At 39.8% G+C, this 16,314-nt stretch overlaps 1 protein-coding gene across 1 annotated transcript; it reads right to left on the bottom strand.

Annotated features, from left to right (window-relative positions):
* Positions 1-1,155: 1,155 nt before the first annotated feature.
* Positions 1,156-15,851, bottom strand: SLC5A12 (solute carrier family 5 member 12). Its single transcript, XM_030949566.1, has 15 exons — positions 15,495-15,851; positions 13,477-13,542; positions 12,337-12,388; positions 10,991-11,058; positions 9,849-10,003; positions 8,495-8,635; positions 6,989-7,118; positions 6,572-6,660; positions 5,554-5,666; positions 4,399-4,466; positions 3,959-4,045; positions 3,190-3,368; positions 2,866-2,969; positions 2,480-2,601; positions 1,156-1,314 (listed from the first exon to the last, which is right to left on the bottom strand). The coding sequence occupies exons 1-15, from the start codon at positions 15,849-15,851 to the stop codon at positions 1,156-1,158; spliced, it is 1,890 nt and encodes a 629-aa protein (XP_030805426.1).
* Between the last annotated feature and the right edge of the window lie 463 nt (positions 15,852-16,314).

The following is a 16,314-nucleotide window of genomic DNA, read 5'->3' as shown; positions in this document are numbered from 1 at the left end:
TTTACAGGCTGCTATTTCTGTTCTCTAATTAAAATCCTGGGACCACTTCCAGGGATAGAGCATGAACCCAGGCAGGGGCAGTAACTTCAAGGACCAGATTGACATACATCTGCATCATAAAGTCACTGCTAAAGCAAAAGCAACAGAGGGGCTCTTCAAAGAAATACAAGCTAAATGTGTCAGGTGGGTCTGTGAGTTCTCTTTGGTATTTTCATTTAGTCTGTTTCACTCAATTGTGAGTTTTGTTTTAAAACAAATATATTTGTTGAAAAACTATATCCAGAAGTTAGTCAAGGTGAGAGGTGATCTGTTGGCTTTTATTTTCAACCAGCAAGTTTTCAAATAAATGTGTTTCACTGGAATAGAGCACTGAATGTGCTCTGCTTCCAAGACAGTGTACCAGACAGATTATTTTGCCTAATTATGTGTCTTTTTTTTCAAAATTCAGCATGAATTATCAATTAGGAGGCATGATCATCATTAAATGTTGGTTTATTTTCTTTATTGCATAAAAGTGGATCCTTTTGAGGTGAAAACTAACACAGGTAAAGAACTACCCTGAATTCAAAGTAAAATTTGTTACTCTGTCCTACAGCTTTTACAATGAGGAGCTATAAAGAAAACTTGAATTCCCTAGAGGGAGCAAACATAGTTATCTTGGTGACTGAAAGACCAGTCTGGTCTGTACAGGGTTCCTGTGAGGAGACTCTTTGTGATACATGGGTGTAGGCTTAGCCTGACCTCTCTTCTTTCCCTCCATCAGAGGGCAGCTCACAGATTCACCTTAGTGAGATATCCCACAAACTTCTCCAAAGTCTTAATTTATCTCAAGTTCACCTTTGCACACTCCCTTCAATGATGAGTTGCTAAATAGAGCATGTGATGTAGATGTATTGCAGCTGTGTCTGAGTGGGAGCTTCCACAGCAAAATTCATGAAACATTTCTTCTGAAATAGCAGTGCTTCCAAAACCTGATTGTCCCATCATTTCCCAGGTCTGCCAAGAGATTGGTGAATAAAAATTTGGCCTTCATTGCTATAGAGAGCAGCTGCTCCCTCTTGGTCACCTACAAGCTGGTAAGTGCAAAAAAAGAAGTTATTAATTTCTGAAGCTGAAGAACTAAAGTTTGATTAAATGTCCCTTGTCCCTCAGCTTCTAGAGGCGAGATTCCTTGCTTATATTTGTATATGAATTTTCCTCAGAATTGTAACCACGGATCTGGTGGTTATTTTCTTTGTTGGTATTGTTCTTGAAGGTTTTATCTGTTCTGGTTTTATTTGCAGCAGCTTCAGGCAGTTTTTTCTCAAAGTCCATCTGAAAAAAGAAAGAAAATACCCTTGTAGTTGGAAGCCTGTATTCACTGCTTTTTTCCTTTGATTAAAGAAAAATTGTGGAGACAGTGCAAGAAGAAAAGAGGTGTTCATTCTGTATGCCTTTTTAATGAGCTACAAAGCCTTGGGACACCTGGAGAATAGCTGGCCCTGTTGCTGTGGAGGAGGAGGAGGAGGTGGGAAGGAGCAGCTCAGATGCTGGTGGGTGCAGCACTGCTTGATTGTTGCTCTCTGTTGCTGCTCTGGAGGGCAGAAGCCTCGGGGGCTGTGGTGATGGGGATGACAGCAGCAAGAGAGCTTCATGAGAATGTCAGTTCTAAAGTCCTTTTCTCTGAGTTTGGTGGAAGGCGATAGCTTGGTGAACTGTCTAGGGTGTAAGGTGCAGTTTTGTCCCAGCAGGGAGAGGGAGGTCAGACCCTGTTTTGATGCCTTAGGTTTTAGCTTTTATATCTTCTAGATTCTGTGCTGCTTTAGTGTTTAGTTCTGAGCTTCACATTAAGTGTTGGTAAGCTCTCTTCACAGAGCAGCTAGACAAAACAATTCCTTTTCTACCTTGGGACCAAGGACAAATGATCCGAATCTCAGGCCCAAGAGCACAAACAATGTGGGCTGAAGAGAGAAAAACAAGGATGGGACTGCAAGGATGGGCTAAAGCTGTAATTGGACAATTAACTCCAATATGCAAATGGAGCAGAACTTAAAGTGAGGGACCCTGTGAGCATTTTGGGACCATTTTGGTTCATCTTGGGTATAGACCTGGCTGGGTTATTGTGCTGCCCAAGGTGGATCCATTAAGGCCTTTTAATAAATCCCTACTTTATTTTTTAGCTCTGTCCAGCTTCTGTTCTAGGTCAGCTTCCCAAGGCATCAGTTCCATGAGCTCCTGGCTTTCCTGAGGGCTCTTTGTTTTTTAAGGGCCTGAGTCCCCATATTTGATGAAAATGGGAGCAATACTACTGACCAGGGTTTGGCTGATTTGATTTCTAGTCTGTGCTGCTTATGCAGCATCCCTTGAAGAAGTTCAAGAGCAGCTGTTGAAGGCTAGTTATTTCTCTGCTCAGCCCATGCCCTCACATGGGCACACACCCTCACGTGTTCCCATGGCTTCTGGGCCACAGCAGGGCTGAGCTGACAGGCTCAGCACTCACCTCCAGGCTGTCATGCTGCACACCACACCAGAGAAATCTTTTGAGTTTTTTGGACCAAAAGCAAAACAGGTCGCAGACTGGCTTAATTAACACTGGTGGGATGTCTTCTCCTTTAGTAGGTCCTGCAAAAAGAAAATAGTAATAAGTGAGTCTATGTATATGAGCCTTGGGAGCCTCAGACCACAGATCATGAGGTGGGGGAGCAGGATCAGAGCCCGCTGCCCTCTTCTCAGTCTGTGTCTCAAGTCACCTACTGGACTTTTTAAAAGCTTTTTTAACAGCTGAGTCAGCTTATACAGAGGTATATATGTGTGTATGGTTTATATGTGTGTGGTTTATATATGTGTGTATATATATATATGTCTATGTATGTTTAGAACACCAACCTGTTATAAAGCTTATCAACAGCCCTGTGATGGCACAGCCCACACAGCCAATGGCACTGAAGTACAGGTAGGACAGGGAGTACCAGGTGTCTGCCAGCAGAGGCCTGTGAAGAGGTGACAAAAGCAGCTAGTGATGAGCATCAGTTCCATTTAAGTTGTTGCCTGACTCTGCCAGCACAACGCAGCTCAAGCTGCAGCTGGTGTGACATCTGTTACCAGTCTGCACTCCCAGCCTGCCCTGTCAGTACTGCCAGCACCCCAGCTGCAGGCTGGGGGGCACACTTGGCAAAGCATAGGCTTAAGTGGTAACAATAGGAAAAATACCTCTCTGGAGCCAGCGTGGGAGCTGCTGTTAGCAGTGCCTTGGTACTGTTAGCCAGGGTGCAGTTGAGGGTAGACAGCTGCAGAGGGATGGACTTTGTTGGTGGTGCAGGGTAAATGAAAGAACCAGTACCAGCCCAAAAAGCCAAGCTGATCCCAGCTAAGAGGCCTCCGAGAGCACCCTTGGAAAGTATGGAAAGGTACTGTTAAAGATGGTATGTGCAAAGTGCTTTTCTGTGAATGTTAATAGCCAGGAGTAGGTAATGATGGGTTACAGTGTAAATAAATTCTGTTCTCTCTCAACTAAGCTATAAAACATGGTGTTTTAGTGCTCTCTGTAAAAGTTAAAGCAGAAGTGTGCTTAAAGCTGTGATACAGATTTTAGTTTTACCTCTGCTAACCTTGATGGGAATTCTGATGGGGCAATATGGAATGAGCTCATGTTGTGTTTTGAGTGAAAGAATGAAGGCAAAGCTTTTGAAATCACTCTGTGCATCTCAAAGGTGGTGCAAGTATTGAATAATTTTTTCTTCTTAATGAAACTCAGGAAAAAAATTAAGAAAGCCTTCATGTGAATCTAATCACCAGTTATTCCACAGCTGGGTAGACTTAAATTCAGCAGGATGAATTTAGGCAGGGAAAAGGCAAGTATAGATCTTAGATCCTCAGGCACTAAATCTGAAAAGCAGCTCAAGGACCTAAACAATTTTCAAAATTGAGTTTTAACCAAAAAACAACTTGATCTTTTAGATCAGGAATTTTGTTTACTTACCTTCCAGTTAGCACAGGGAAACACAATTCCCAGAGTAAATAATCCCAGCGTGGGCCCCCCACACATCCCATGGATGGAGAGGGAAGCCTGTGGGTGCAGAGAAGAAAGAGGAGTTCAGGGCAGCAGCTGAGGGGAAGCATGCCCAGTTTTGATTTTGATCTGTAATTTTCTCTGGGAAAATGGTGAGGGAGAAGGGATAGGTAGTAATTTCAGGGCACAGTTAAAGAGAGGATTGTGCTCAGTATTGTTTCCTAGCAGTGAGTCAGTAGTGAAGGAGTTAGGGGACTTTTTCCCCCCCTACTTATTCCTCTCAGCAAGATGTCTACAGAAATGATTTGGGTAATCTAGTAGCCATCAGAGCTGGCAGCATTATTTGCTCAGTTCATTACATTTTGTGTTCATCCCTATTCTATTAATTGCATTTCTGAAGCAAGAAGTACCTGCACGACTCCTCCCAGCAGCGATGCTGCTGCAGCCATGGAAGTGCACAGGACACCGTACAGTACACCTGGAAAAGGTAAGGTAGGGAAGCTCTCAGTGCTGTATAAGGTGGGGATGGCTTCCAGCTCAGTAGTGTCTGAGGTGACCAGCCAGCAGAGAGGAATTGGCACTTCTTATTGGGTGTTTAGAGTAGACCACTACACACCCAGCAGTGGCTTGTATGAAGTCTTGTTGGGTTTTTGGTGGATTGAGATTTCTTACAAAGTTGAACAATAGCAATGAAATTAATTTAGAAGTTATGCCTCATATAGAAATGTTTCTGTTGCCTTTAAGTATCACTTTTAAAATAATCTAATAAATGAGTTGAGAAATGATAAAACAGCATGGCTTTCTTCCCTTGACACCAATTTTAACTCTATGGTAGGTGAAGCTCTGTATGCAGCAGCCTTGAGTAAAGCCAGCCAAAACTTCTGTGCTAACACACCTTGGTTTCAGACATAAAAATTATCTTTCTAGGTCCAGAGTGAAAAAAACTAAGTAGTAAGTGGAAAAACAAGAAGGGAGAAGACTAGAAGCAGTTACAGAGATAGAAAATAGATGGGTTTGGCGCTTTCATTATATTTATGAATTTTAATAGAATTCTTATGGCATTATTATGGTATTCGTAAAAGGGTTATGATCTTACTGCAATAATTGTAACAAATATTCTAAAAATTAAAACAATGTTGGATGCTTGATATGTTGATGATGTTTTGTGGGGTTTTTTATTTTTTTGTTTTCATACTTTGTTCTCTGAAAAGCTGAATAACCTGCTTATGCAGTACTCTAAGTTTGAATATAAATTATCTACTGTATTACTCTAAATAAATACTTCTATAGAGTAATATGGTAATAACTTCATTGGCATTCTTTCTGTGTTATAAAGAGTGTTTCCAATACTTTCAGTAGACCAAACTTTTCCAAGGATTTTGAGTGGGGGTTGTTCATGATAGTCTCTATTTTTTCCTCTGTCATATGGTGCTGATGATGCTACCGAGGCCTCAGCTGATATTCATCTGGGGGGTTTATAAAGTGTTACATTCCGGTTTCTGAAGGAGTCTCTCTGTGCAGTGCCCTTTGCTGCTAAAGAAAGGGGTCTCATCTGGAGTACCCACACAAGCCTTTGCTGATCCACGTGCTCATCTTCTCAGAGATGTTTGGGAAACCTTTCTTGACCAAGTCTTCAAAGGTAACAGTTGCTAAAGCATTGATGCTGGCAGCTACCGTGCTGTAGAAAGGGAGAAGAATGGTAAGTAAATAGGAAGCAATATAATCTGGAATCAAGTTGTATTTATATAGAAATGCTTCCTCTTTTTCAGCACTAACGTTCCCCAAGAACTGTATGATTCATAGTATTTTTCATATGTGCTACTTTAACTGGGGAGGTTCCTGCTGCTTCTGCAATTGCTGGGGGCTCTGCTTTGTGCTGGCATGGAACAAGATAAAAAAACATCCTAACTGACCCTTCCTTTTACAAGTTTGCAAAGACCTTAAGTATAGACATGTTCCAGAATTAAAACCTTACTCCCTTACAAATTGAAGGATGTGCAGTCACCACTACTGCCACCCTGGTCCTTCATGAATGGCCCAACTCTTTTAGCTGGCTGAGTGAGCCTGTTTTTGCTGAATACAGTTCATATAGACTTACTGAAAATGTATATACCCCTGACTATGATATTGTGGCAGTTACCTTAAGTAAAGACTGTTTCACCATGAGCAGCTCCCAAGAGTATTTTGGGAAGTTAAACTCAGTTTTTCTAAATTTTCTTTGTATTGGTAACATTATTCTAAAATGTATTTGGGATAAAATGATACTGGAGATGTGGAGTTAGACTTTATCATAAACATAATCATAGAATAATTTAGGTTGGGCAAGTCCTCTAAGGTCACAGAGTCCAACTGTTCACCCAGCACAGTCAAGTCCACCACTAAACCAAGTCCCTAAGTGCCACATCCACATGTCTTTCAAATATCTCCAGGGATATAACATAATTCAACAAAGAACTACTGCTATTTCCTAGAATGATCTAAGAGAAACTGCTGGGCTTTTCTTAGGGTTTCATATTTTGACCTCATTCTAGATCCTCAAGAAATTATCATAAACAGCTAAAATGTCAATTCAGATTCACAAACCTTAGTGTTCCACTGAATGCACAGGCAACAAACAGTCCTGGGACTCCTGGCATCGAAGAAAAAATGTCCATAACAAAGTATGGCATGAGCTGGCATAGAAGGAGCACAAGAGCAACACAAGAAATTAAGGTAATGGAAGCCAAGTATTTTATGTTTATTAGCATGTTGCTAAATTCTGGTGTTGTCCCAAATAACATAGTTTCACATCTTGAGCAAAGGGAATGTCTTTTGGCAAAAATACTCAATGAATTAATACTGCAGGAGTGGCAGAATAGATATTATTGTAGCCCTGATCTGGCACCCACCTTAGTCCCTGAGTGCTGAAAGGACATAGAGCATTGCACAAAATAAACTGTTCTGATATGTGCTCTATCTGAGCCCAAAGCAGCTCCTAATTATTGTAATGGATATCTGTACCTGATCAGGAGCTGAAATGAAAGCAGCAGTCCAGGGGTCACAACTCTTGTAATGAGAGTACATCACCAATCCACAAAATACTGCACACACTAGGACTGTCCAAAGTCCCAATAAATTCAGGTAAAGTGCCCTAGAGCAAAAGAGGGAAACTGTTTAATGGAAGATAAATTAAAAAGTTGTTATGAGATACTTAGTCTGAACTTTTTTGGGAGATCTCTTAATCCCAATTGGTTATATAATTCAAACTGTCTGTAAAATTCCAAGCAAGATGAAAAATAAAAAAAAAAAAGGAAAAGTACACCATCCCTGTGCTATAGGGCAAGGATAAAGTTTCCAAGCAGCTCCATAGAGCTGGGAGAGTCAAGTAACCTCAGTGCAGAATGGGCTGCACTGAGGGCTGGGTCTGTAATGCCTGTCCCTTGTAAGAACAGATTTTTACCTGTTGGGAGATGCTGATGCTGCTCTCCCTTTAGAGCACACAGAATATTGTTTCCAGTGTTACCATCCAAAGTATCAGTCCTGGTGGCTTTTCACTGTTCCATGAATGGATGTGGGTCATAGCCTCTGCTGGGAAGGTTGTGTGGCTTTGGGTCAGCAATCCTGTAAGTTCTGAGAGCTGCCAGGATTTACAGAGCTCACATCGTGTTTGGACACACCTTGCACAAGATCTATTGCTAAGGCCAGTTCAGAGTGTGCTACCAGGAAACAAAGGTTAACCCAGCTTGTTACTGGTGATGTTCTCCCTGCTGTGACTTCTAAATGCTTTTCAGACACTGCATTTTTTACAGGATGAATTCATATAGACAGTCATGACCTTCAGAGAAATTAATGGCTTTACAGTCAGCAAAAAAGCTAACTGTTTGAAAAAGGAAAAAATTATCACCTTTATTCTTTAGCCACATGTGCAAGCAATTGGCCCTAGATGTGTGGAAAAAGTCTAATTGTTTAGTAAAATTTGTCTATCAATGAATATATTACTGCTGAAGTTGAAGCGGATAGCAAGCTGGAGACCTGTATATCTATATTGTGAAGATTCACATTGTTCTTCATTGATTCTGATTATTCTGACGCTGCGGAAATTTAAGAAATTATTAAGATTTACTTTTATTTAGGTAATACCTTGTACTGTAGTACTCCACTAAATCAATAACAACCTTTAATCCTGTATAACATAAACACAGTTCCAATAGATCCATTTTTACAATGAGGTAGTAGATAGCATGACTTCTGTGTTGCCATCTTTACCATACTCTCCTTATGAGGATTAGTTTGTCAGCCTGATCATAAATTGATAAGCTGCAAGAGATAGATTTCTCTTTTTCCTCTGCATATACTTAAGTCATTTTGAGCCAGAGGTAGTAAGACTGTCAGAGCAAAATTAGCTTATTACCGCCTAATGGCACCCCAATATTTATTTATCATATAAATATATGTTGTCAGTATAGCTGACAAACTTAGTGTAATTCTTGATTGATTGCAGGAATAGGTTAATGACAGGTAGCTTACAGTTTAGCATGCCTTTCTGATTTGCAGGAAATGCATCTCTGTATTGTGGACTGATTGACTCCATAGAGCCCTAGCCAGGTAAATGTTCCCCCAATAATTATTGTCCAGAAGGTATGTCGTCTCAAAGGATCAACATCAAAGCTAGAAGAAAGAAAGAAAGAAGCAATTAATTTTTTTTATTTAAACATATTTTTTTCAGCAAAAGGTAGGTGATATTTTCAGAACTATCTGGCATGTCCTACCACCTGAATCAAAAAATTCTGCATTGGTAATACGGTTTTCCAGAACAGACGGCATCCAATGTGTTCAGGTTTGGAAGTTTTTTTACTTTTATATTGGAACACATTGTTTTCAAGACAGGGTAAACAAATATCATTCAGACCTAGTCAGAGGATCACTTAATTCAGATTAGTCAAATGTATAAGGGTGCTCATGCTCAGACATCTGACCTGTGTCATATAGTAGCAGACCTACAAGCCATCCTGCATGGGACCCCATCTTCTGTAAGGAACAAGGTTGCTTACCAAACTCTAAAAAAATCGAGCAGAATTTTAGTAATATTTTTAATAATTATTAATAATTTTATTTTTAATTAATTATTTATAATTAATAATAATAACTTCCTTTATAAGAAATTGCTTCAGCTGCTGTGTTATCTAACAAAATTCTGCTACTCTGCAAATCTAACTTGTACAAGTATATTTTTCTGTCTCTAATGTGTAGTCTTTGCAGTTCTCCTTATCTCGGTTGGGACAGCAGATAACATTTGACCTTGCTGCTGGATTCTGACACTGACATGCCTTGATTAACCAACAAATGACCCAAACAGCCAAAGGAAGATCAGATTTCTATCCCAGTGCACTGGTACATTATTGCCTGCTGCTGTGGTGAGTGCAAGTAAAACAGTGTCTGTTTTATGAATAGAAAATGAAAGATATATACAATTTTCCACTGAGATTAGCTCAGTTGACTAGAACATGGTGCTAATGGCATCAAGGTTTCATGTTTGATCCCTTTATGGGCCATTTACTTAAGAGCTGGACTTGTTGATCTCTGTGGATCCCTTCCAACTCTATTCTCTGCAAAATTGGAAGGAATAATTGGGCTGCATTTGTAGTTACACATGGAAAAATGGCAAATCTCCCCTTCAGTTCAGCAGACCTTTGATTTCCTGAAAGAGTAAAGCTTTCCTAAAGGTCAAATGCACTGCCAGTAGCTGAAGAGATGAGGAATGGACTTCTCTGAGTCACCAGGGTTGTTTAATAGCAAGTCTGTGTATTTTTGGCTTACTGACGGTATGGTTTCTAAACATTAAATATACAGAGAGAAATGGTTTGCATCATTTGTTTCTTACTCAAATATGTTTAGCCGAGATCCTTCATGGGCATCTTCCCAGACTTTGGTCACTCCACCGTTCAGACTAGTGCCTCGAATCAGAACTGCCATGAAGCCAGCCACCATAACAACCATTTGAAATGCATCTGTCCAGACAACAGCTTTTAATCCTCCCTAGAACAAAGAGAAACTGTACACCCCCAATCGTCTTTCCTGTTGCTCAAGTACTGAAAAATGTAGCAAGTCTCCTTATTTTGACAGCTTCTGAGCTGTATGTGCAGCACCCAGCAAATCAGGGCTCCGTATTCTCCCACAAAGTGTGTATTTTTGCAGGTTGGAAAATTTCATAGCCTAAATAGTTTGTCCACAGGCACAGAAGAATATATTTGACTTTCAGTTAAAAGCTTTTTTACTGCCTCCTTTATATGCATTTGAAGAACATATGATGGTGTGGAACAAAAGCTTAGGGAGTTTTGGCCTGTTCCTACATCCCATAGGACTCCGTATATTCTCAGAGCCCACAATTAGCTCAACACAGAAAAATAGCTCCAGAAAATTTGCTATTCAGCTTCTTCCATAGCTTTCATATTTGATCAAATCAGTACTAGAGCTCATAATAAGTGTTTTCAACAGGAGTGGAGTGGTATATTGAAAAAAATCATTAGTGGCAATGAGAATGGCAATTAGTTTGGGTCCTGAGCCACAGGGCTCTGCTGCTTCACTGCAAATATCTATACAATATATCTGGTTTGGAATTTGGAGTCTCACATTGCTTCCACTCAAAAGTAAAGCTCTCTGACCTGTTGATTATCCTTCCTAGGTTTTAGTGCTTTGTTCTTGAGCAGAATTTTCATTGCAATGTTTTTCAGCTTATAATTTGTAAAAGATAAGAATCATCTTCTCAAAAGAAGACAGGGGAAGCTTATTGCCTCCTTATCTGGACTCTGTGTCAAGATGTCTGGTTTAAACATGGAGACATACAGCAGAGGATTAGAGAGGATTTTTTTCCACCAAATAGATTTCCTTATAACACAGAATGTGGAAGAAATTTATCTCTGTGTTGTCCACAGGAGCCATCCTTCTCTGATAGTGGTGTCATGTTTAAAGGATGGTCGAATTAACTGTCTGTGTTCCAAGTATTCAGTTATGTCTGTTACATACCAGAGTGCAGTAGAAAGTGCAGACAATTCCTGTTGCAGCTACAGAGCCCCAGAGATCAAATCCAGTGACTGTGAAACCAATGAAAATAAAATTATTGGTGAAATGGGTGTGAGACATCTGGAAGGTAGCAGAAGAGCTGTAATCTTTTAGTTTTAGAAAGATAGGAGCAATTGCTAATTTTAATCTTTTGTGTCTATTAGGAGCTTTGCTGGATTGTTCAAGTTTTGTAGAACTTCTGGGTACTGTTTTTCATTGTTGTTTTCTTTTGAATTGAAATTAACTAACTTTCAAGCAAAAGTAAGAATACTTGCATAAAGCAAAAATGTCATTCTGACGGGATAGAGCTTTATAAGCAATGCTTCACTTCTGTTCTTAGTCCAGAACTTTGTCTTGAGAAACCAAGTTCTTCAGAGATTCCCAAAAATCCTAAAATGAAAAAACCCCCAACCCCTAAGTAATTCCATTACCTGCATCTAAGAATGATTTAATGCTAAAATGAGCTTCATTAAAACAAATTTTTGTGTTCATTTTGCTTCGTAAAGTTTCTTTACACAAAATGCACAAATTTTGTTTTGGCTGATACTAAAATCTCACCCACCAGTCATAGTCTGTGAGTGCAAAAGCTATTTGTAAATGTTCTCTTATTAGCAAAGTTAGTGTGGTGCAATAATGAATGAGAACTTTCACATGGAATTCAGCTGCATGACAGAGGAAGAAAATTTGGCGCTGTGTGAGCGTTGGGATCAGTGTGAATGCAACTCAGATAATGAACAAAGAAAAGAGCCTCACAATCTCTTCCCAGTCAGTTTTGGTAAAATCAGGATTTCGGCCATGATGATTCCTTGTGCCCTATGACAGCAAAATCACAAATCCCACCTATGGTGATGGATGCTTTATGCCTAGTTTGCAGATATTAAGTGAAGAAGTCTGGGGGCAGACAGCAGAACAGAATTCATCTCTGGCTGCAGGGAAAAGAGCTATTTCCATGGAAACCTGAACACAAGAGACAGGAACGGGGGCAATCAAAGTACATAGTATGGTCTTGGATCATCAGCTTGTACTGTGGACTTTGTCAGGATGTTGGGAAATTGTTTGCTTCAGGTCTCTTCAGGCGGTACTGAGTGGGAAGGAGAGCAGAAGAGCAACCACGAGGCTCCTGCTAATGTTTGGGTATGAGAGGAACCTGGGGAGTCAGAAATGCGGAGCTACGAGGTGAAGGCAAAAACCTTCTTATAGCACCTTTGAGCAGAGTTGGGTTTTTATCTATTTTTGTTACTTCATTTACTCAAGCAATCCCTCTGGTGTGGTCATTTGGGGTAGCAGTGTAGTGCAGCATAAGAACTCACCTTGGTTGAGTGCCAGTGATGGAGCATAGACCACTATTCCTGTGTAAAGGATCTGAAGGAGAAAAATGATGTATCTGAATTCTCAGTGATAGAACTTGTATTTAAAGTAGGACTCTGAGCAAAATAGCAGAGGGTCTACAATACAAGCTGATCTAAAGGGTTTCTTTAGATCAGCTTGTATTGCACTATGGCTTTCTGTTTCAGCCCTTAAAAATTAAAATATTATGTTTAGTTCCTTTCTGAGGGGAGGACCATTGTCTGTCTTTATATTACCTGTTTCTCTACTGCTAAGACAAGTACATGACAAAATATCCTAATGAAATAGAAAAAGGATATCTCCAGAAAACACAAGTAGTGATACAGAAATAAAGTTGCATTGATCTTAGAAATTAAATTTTCATTTTTCCATTCAATCCGTTTCAAAGTGTCTGACTCAATACCTTTTAAGTGTAAGACCTGAGAGAAGTGATGGAGAAACAGATCATCAAAGTCACTAAGCATTCAGATCTATTGCCAAAGGTTTGGGAATAATTAAAATGGAATCAATGCAGAAAAAAATGTCTCCTAATCTCCCATTAAATCCTATATTTTCATTAAATACACAAATAATGTAACCTTTCAAGATGGTCACAGCAGTGACCATCATGGGACTGCATCTGCCCTACAAGGATACCTTGTACAGCAGTTTTCAAATAGGACACTTCACCTCAGTGTCATGAATGGGTAACTAAATGGGTAACTAAACATACCCAGTGAGGCTTGACCAGCTTCTCAAGAAAGACAGAATCCACTTATTTGGGAAGAGAGAGGCTTCCAGTGAACATAATGTGACCAAGAATGTGCTGTGAGAGTACAGCCCAACGTGTGTTAAAAGACACCTAAAGAGTGTTAAAGACAACTAAAGAGTGTTGAAGACAACCAAAATGGCATTCTTAATACTAAACAGGAAAGGTTAGGGCAGTTAACCAGTTAAAAATACAATCTTACTTTCTTTTTAGCATTCATAGTTCAAGTGAAAAAACTAAGAAGAAAGAGTACTCATTAAAACATCTCATTATAAAAAATGTGGTGTATGGCACTAGTCTGGGAAAATCAATGTTGAGCAAAATTAGCACAAAAAAAGAGTCAATGTTGTCTTACCGTCTGGAGGATGTAAATCAGTGTTGCAGCAAGACGGATCATCTTGTTAAATCTTAACTCCAAATACTAGGAAAAAGCGTAATCTCAGTAAAGTGCACATGTGGCATCTGTGACACAGCTGTTACCCTTCTGTTTGCCCCAAGTGACACCTTACTGTGCAAGTAAAGTTCCTGGCAGCTGGCCCTGCTGCCGTGAGCAGCTAATGAGGAGAGCAGGATTGTCATTAGACAGAAGGATAATTACATTTAAGAAATCAATCTCCTCATCTGTACCAGGTGAAGTTCTATATTGGTTTGCAGTAATCAATGCCTTCTTTGCTCCAGGAATAACTGGAAGATCCCAAGAACTACAAAGAAATTTTAACTTCAAATGAAGGTATATTCCAGCTCTACAGTAAGGAATCTTGAGCTCATCTCTAGCAGAAATAGCATCGACTCCAGTAGTGCCAAAAGTGGAAGTGAAGCAGATGGTGAAGCAGCAGCATGGAGTTTCCTGGTGCAGGAGCTGAGCTGATTTTCTCCCTTGTTCTGTCTCAGCCTAAAGCCAAATCTGCACATCACCAATATGGAGAGGCATGAAGGGGGATCTTATGTACTTCCAGGTTCATGGATGTGGAGAGGTGTTGCCACCTTCAAAAGAACTGCAGAGGTGAGTGGATCTCTAGACCCAAAAGCCCGGGTTTTAAGGCTGAATCACCACCTGGGGTCTCTGCAGAGTCTCTCTGCCCCATGGCAACCCCCATGCAGGGAAACTCTTCTTGGGCCACAGTCCCCTGTGCCTCCAAGCAGACACCAGGCATGGCCTGTACATGTTTTCTCTCTTTTACAAATCTCTAGGCTATGCACTTCCTACTGACAAAATATCTTTTTTTTTTTCATTTTCTCATGCTGATCTTGTGTTTCTTGCATAATAAACCCCAAAGTCTGCCATATAAATACATGGCTAATTTATGTAACTTGATCTATTTCTAAAAATAATTTGTGAAACCAACAGTCATCTTTCCAGCATGCTTGAAGGGTCTCTCCATCTACAATGACCCTTTTGCTGGTTCACGTGACAAAAACAATGAATTCTCTGACACTGGATCAAAACCAGCTAGAAAATGCAACTACTTGCAGCAGTGGTCGATTTTACTCTTCACTGACCTGAAAGTATTTCCAAATACCCAGGCAGATATGTTTGACCAAATTTCCTTCCTTGGGTTTGGGCTCAGTGAGCATGAGCAGCCTTTCTGTTCCCAGAAGGTTCCTTGTGAAGGAACCAAGCTTCATCATCCAATTCATGCCTAGTTGAAACTGCCCACAGAGAAGCAACCAAACTTGCAGGAGCTGACTGAAGTAAGAGGCCATCCCAAATGGTTAGTAGCTGTCCTGTGGATGTGCAGTTTATAAGGGCTGCTACTGAACTGTGTTATGAAGGAAAAAATGTGTTCCAGAGAAAATGCCAGGCAAAAAACTCTACAAAATTCAGAAGTCGTTAATTTCTTTTCCTAGTGAATGCTTGAATTCATTCTCCAGCCCTGACTTTCTTTTCTGCTTTCTTTTTTTTTTTTTTTAACAAGCCTGCCATCTTCTTTTTCTTCCCACCACAGCTACTTAGATATAGTAACTTGGTCAAAATTACCATATCTAGACTAAGTTGGAATTGGATAGTATTGAATGTTGTTCTTAAAGTCTGTCTCTCTAAACCAGAGCAAAATACTCAAAGACCAGAAGCATTTGGATACGCTTAAGTATTTTCCAGCTGTAACTTAATTTGGTGCTGTGTGTAAACCCTTATCCTGTCTGTGCTATACATGCGTAAAAGGAGCGCTGACGCTTAGATTGGGATTTCAGTTTATACAATATAAATAACTAGTTTAAATAATGCAAATTATTTCTAAAAATAATTACTTTATCAATATATTTGTTCTGTAAAACACTGCAGAAAGCTTTCTATCAAAGATTTTTCTCTGAAAAATATAAGCATGATAATCAGTTATGCTAGAATAGTGCCTTTATTTTATGATTTTTACTTACCTCATAAGTGCTTGTGATGCCAGATCTATAAAACACAGGTAGAAAAAGTTCAGAAGTAAAAATGATGACAAGTGTATATGAAAGAAAGAAGAGCACAAATGATGCTCCATAGCGATAAACTTCAGAGGGTGTCCCCAGGACTGTCACTGCTGACATGAAACTTGATGTAAGAGAAAAAGCTATGGGTCCACATGTCATCTGCCTACCACCCACCAAAAATTCCTTTGAATTTTTCTTTTTCCTCTCTTTAACTGCAAAAAATACTCCAATGCTGGCAGAGACTAAAAATAGTGCTGCAAAAATAATATAGTCCCAAGTCATGAATTTTTTGACTTCTGGAGCTACAAAGTTTGGCATTGCACCAATTGTATAATTCTCTGATGGAAGATTCTGATTTACTGTGTCTGCTGCTCTGACCAGATTGACTCTGTTGACAGCAAAGCTGAATCTTATCTGTAGCTCAGCAATGACAAAAAATAAACTGGAGGAGTGTTCAGCCAGAACACTTTTTCTAATCCAGTTCTGTTCTAAGGAGTTGAAAAAAAAAGGTCGCTAAGGAGGAATACACTTAGACCTAAGTACTGTGGGTGCTTCTGGCAGGCAAGCTGAACTAAGGGAGTTAGCTGTGAAATCTGTAGTACAGTCCCCTTTTATCTGTAATGTGTAAGTTTCGGGTTAAACATTAGCATGGCACATAGACATGATCCAACTCTTCTAACATCTCAGCATTTTTAAATAATGAAATGAGAGCAATAGAGAAAAAAATAAAGGGGAGAGAAAGGAAGGGAAGCTCAGTGTACAAACCTGTCATCTCACTAGT

The sequence above is a fragment of the Camarhynchus parvulus genome, chromosome 5, assembly GCF_901933205.1.
Source record: "Camarhynchus parvulus chromosome 5, STF_HiC, whole genome shotgun sequence".
NCBI classification, from domain to species: domain Eukaryota; kingdom Metazoa; phylum Chordata; class Aves; order Passeriformes; family Thraupidae; genus Camarhynchus; species Camarhynchus parvulus.
This window is presented reverse-complemented; position numbering and strand designations above follow the sequence as displayed.

What these genes read in the sequence shown, in the direction of transcription:
- SLC5A12 (XM_030949566.1), bottom strand. Translation starts at nt 15,851, where the DNA reads ATGCCAAACTTTGTAGCTCCAGAAGTCAAAAAATTCATGACTTGGGAC. An exon ending in TCAGAAAGGCATGCTAAACT is followed by an intron (nt 7,119 to 8,494) that starts GTAAGCTACCTG and finishes CTTTTGCTCTAG; the next exon opens with GGCACTTTACCTGAATTTAT. An exon ending in GTTGATAAGCTTTATAACAG is followed by an intron (nt 2,602 to 2,865) that starts GTTGGTGTTCTA and finishes TTCTTTTTGCAG; the next exon opens with GACCTACTAAAGGAGAAGAC.